Source organism: Pan paniscus, chromosome 7, assembly GCF_029289425.2.
Source record: "Pan paniscus chromosome 7, NHGRI_mPanPan1-v2.0_pri, whole genome shotgun sequence".
NCBI lineage: Eukaryota > Metazoa > Chordata > Mammalia > Primates > Hominidae > Pan > Pan paniscus.
Window position 1 is genome coordinate 27722906 of NC_073256.2, and position 3455 is coordinate 27726360.

The 3455-nt window shown below is 44.2% G+C and overlaps 1 protein-coding gene across 1 annotated transcript; it reads left to right on the forward strand.

Annotated features, from left to right (window-relative positions):
• Positions 1–431: 431 nt before the first annotated feature.
• Positions 432–2318, forward strand: LOC100973786 (large ribosomal subunit protein eL19). Its single transcript, XM_034966992.3, is given in 2 exon segments — positions 432–468; positions 471–2318. Coding segments are annotated over 2 exon segments (639 nt in total). The 3' UTR covers positions 1073–2318.
• Positions 2319–3455: the final 1137 nt, after the last annotated feature.

The window sequence follows — 3455 nt, forward strand, 5'->3', positions numbered from 1 at the left end:
CTTTTGGGATACAAAATTAATTTGGATCCCCAAATATAAATTATTTCATATAAATTGGGGCACCCCAGGTTCTACAGTGGAGTCGCTGCAGTGGCTGATGAAGAGGACACAGAACAAGAGTCCTTCCCCTGGGATTTGAATGCTGGTTTTCCTCATCAGGGGTTTGTCCTTCATGGCTCCAGCTTTCAGTGGAGTCAGGTACAAGCAAGTGATGACATACTGATGAAAACACTGGACAATGTAGTCTGGATTTTTTTTTTTTACAAAAGTGGAAATATCAGAATGTGACAACTTACAGTGACCATATAATTTATCACCCAACTGGAATACCTTAGAGAGTGAGGGAAGCGGGAGAGGGTGAGTGTGAATAGGTGCACTGGGACCACAAGCGTAAACCAACACTGTCCTTTGTCACTGCTGTGGCCGAAGCCATGAGGATATTCAGGCTTCGGAAGAGGCTCGCCATGAGTGCCTCCACTGTAGCAAGAAGGTCTGGCTGGACCCCAGTGAGACCAGTGAAATCGTCATCGCCAACTCCCATCAGTAGATCCGGAAGCTGATCAAAGTTGGGCTGATCATCCACAAGCCTGTGACTGTCCATTCCCAGGCTGGATGCCAGAAAAGCACCTTAGCCCACCAGAAGGGCAGGCACATGGGCACAGGTTAGCGCAAGGGTACAGCCAATTTCCAAATGCCAGAGAAGGTCACTTGGATGAGGAGAATGAGGATTCTGCACTGGTTGTTTGGAAGATACCGTGAATCTAAGAAGACTGATCACCACATGTATCACAGCCTGTACCTGAAGGTGCAGGGGAATATGTTCACAACCAAGCAGATTCTCATGGAACACAACCACAAGCTGAAGGCAGACAAGGCCCACAAGAAGTTCCTGGCTGACCAGGCTGAAGCCCGCAGCTCTAAGACCAATAAAGCACGCAAGCTCCGTGAAGAGCGCCTCCAGGCCAAAAAGAAGGTCAAGACTTTGTCCAAGGAAGAAGAGACAAGAAAAAAAGCTTCCCCTTTTTCTGTACTTCCTGGCCACTGTGATTACATAGATCTGCCATTAAAATAAAACAAGCCTTAAAAAAGAAAAAGAAAAAAAAAAAAACAGGACTGCCCTGAGAAAACTAGGACGTATGGTCACGCCAAGTGGAGTCCCTTCATGGGGATATGGCGTTGAGATGCACAGGCCTGCCAGGAGCTGTTTCATAAGGATTCAGTGTTTTTCTTGCACAGGGGAATGAATTTTGATGAGTATGAAAGATGAGTGAAAGGACCAAGACATTCCAATTCCACCCACTAGATTAGACAGTTTGGTTTTGACAGTTCTGTCCATCTATTTTACATTTTCCAGGTTTGGGAAATGCAGATATAGATACAGATAGCAACATTTTTAAATGACTCAGTAGCCCCTGATAGCCACAAGAGCTTGGCATGGGTTGAAGGCATTCTCCAGGTGGGAACCAAGGAAAAGCTGTATGAATGTCTTTGCAAAAAGATAAAGAGATGCTTTGCAGCAAAAGAGGGCTCCACCAGTCTGAAAACACAGTAGGACATATTCGTTAAGTGTCTGAAATCCAAGTCATCTGGACCCGGCACGCTCCCTGATGCCTTTGCCACACCTTTACAGATATTCCAGGGTTATGCTGCTTACAGGTGACACAATTAGTTATATAAATAAACATGAAATAAAATTTATCTCCAGTGTTTTTGTACCCAGGTGCTGATTCTTGTCTTTTTTTATTTTTGTTTTTATTTTATTTTTTTGAGACAGAGCCTCACTCTGTCACCCAGGCTGGAGTGCAGTGGTGCCATCTCAGCTCACTGAAACCTCTGCCTCTTCGTTCAAACATTTCTTGTGCCTCAGCCTCCTGAATAGGTGGGATTACAGACATGCCCCGCCACTCCCAGCTAATTTTTGTATTTTTGGTAGAGACAGGGTGTTGCCATGTTGACCAGGCTAGTCCTGAACTCTTGACCTCATGCGATTTGCCCTTCTTGGCCTCTCAAAGTGCTGGGATTGCAGACGTGCACCACCATGCCTGGCTAATTTTTGTATTTTTAGTAGAGACAGGATATTGCCATGTTGGCCAGCCTGGTCTAAAACTCTTGGCCTCATGTGATCTGCCCACCTCGGCCTCCCAAAGTGCTGGAATTACAGGTGTGAGCCACTGCGCCCGACCTGATTCTTGTCTTTCCAGCGTGTGCCTGTCTCCCCAGCAACGGGCACGTGCATTGGTCTAGGCACCACCAAGGGGCTGTTTTAGAAAAATCAAACATGGTGGAGATTCAAAAAAACCTGTCAGGTTGTGAATTTGGGGCTAGATCTTGGAAACAGCATCAGAAAGTAAACTAAAATCCAGAAGAAGGGAACTTTTAGGGCAGTGAAACTATTTCCTATGTTACAATAATAATGGATACACATAATATATTTGTCAAAACCCGGCAAATGTACAACTCAAAGAGTGAAGCCTAATATAAACTAACGCTTTAGTTAATAATAATTCTGTATCTTTTTTTGGTATTTTTGTTTTATTTATTGGTAACTTCTTAAATTTTAAATTTGTAAATTTTTTTCTTGATAGTGTTGGTGAAAATCTTTTTGAAATATATTTTAATTCTATTTTTTCAATTGATAAATAATAATTATACAAATATGACAAATAATTTATGGAGTATGTAATGATGTTCTCATAAATACAATGTGTAGACATCAGGTCACGGTAATTAGTGCATCCATCATCTGAAACACTTCATCACTTCTTTGCATTGGGAATGTTCAATATTTTCCCTCAGCTATTTGAAACAATATATTATTGTTAAGTATCATCATTCGTATAGAACACTAGATCGTATCAGAATTGGTTTGTCAGTTATAACAAACGTACCACACTAATACAAGATGTAAATAATAGGGAAATGTGAGGGGGGAGCCTGGGCAGGGAGAGATATGTGGGAATTCTATACTTTCCAATCAATTCTTCTCTAAGCCCAAAATTGCCCTAAAAAATTACAAATCACGCCTCACGGAGGAGAATCATGTAACATGCTGGCCCAGACACAGTGGGCATGGCTGTGCCCATTCCTTCTCCTTCATTCATACCACACACCTGTGTCAGGGTCCTGGTGGCGCCACCATACATTGCTAGCTAGTGCCAGCGCAGGGTCTGAGCCTCTTCAGTGGCCACGCCTGCCAGCAGGCTCTGATGGGCTACCCCCACGTCCTGCACCCTTAGACTGCTTGATGCCTTGCCCAGGATGGCCACTGCGGTTACCCCTGAGTGACTGGGGTGAAGTGGATCGGAAATGCCTCCCCTGCCATCTGCAATGCATTTCAGGAATCTCTTCCAAAGGTTCTGAAAGTTTGAGCAGCAACTGCACTGGCTGTGACTGCCTTGATGACCCCCCGCCGTGGGCTGGCTTTCTACCTTCCTCTGAGTCACTCCTCCTACCCC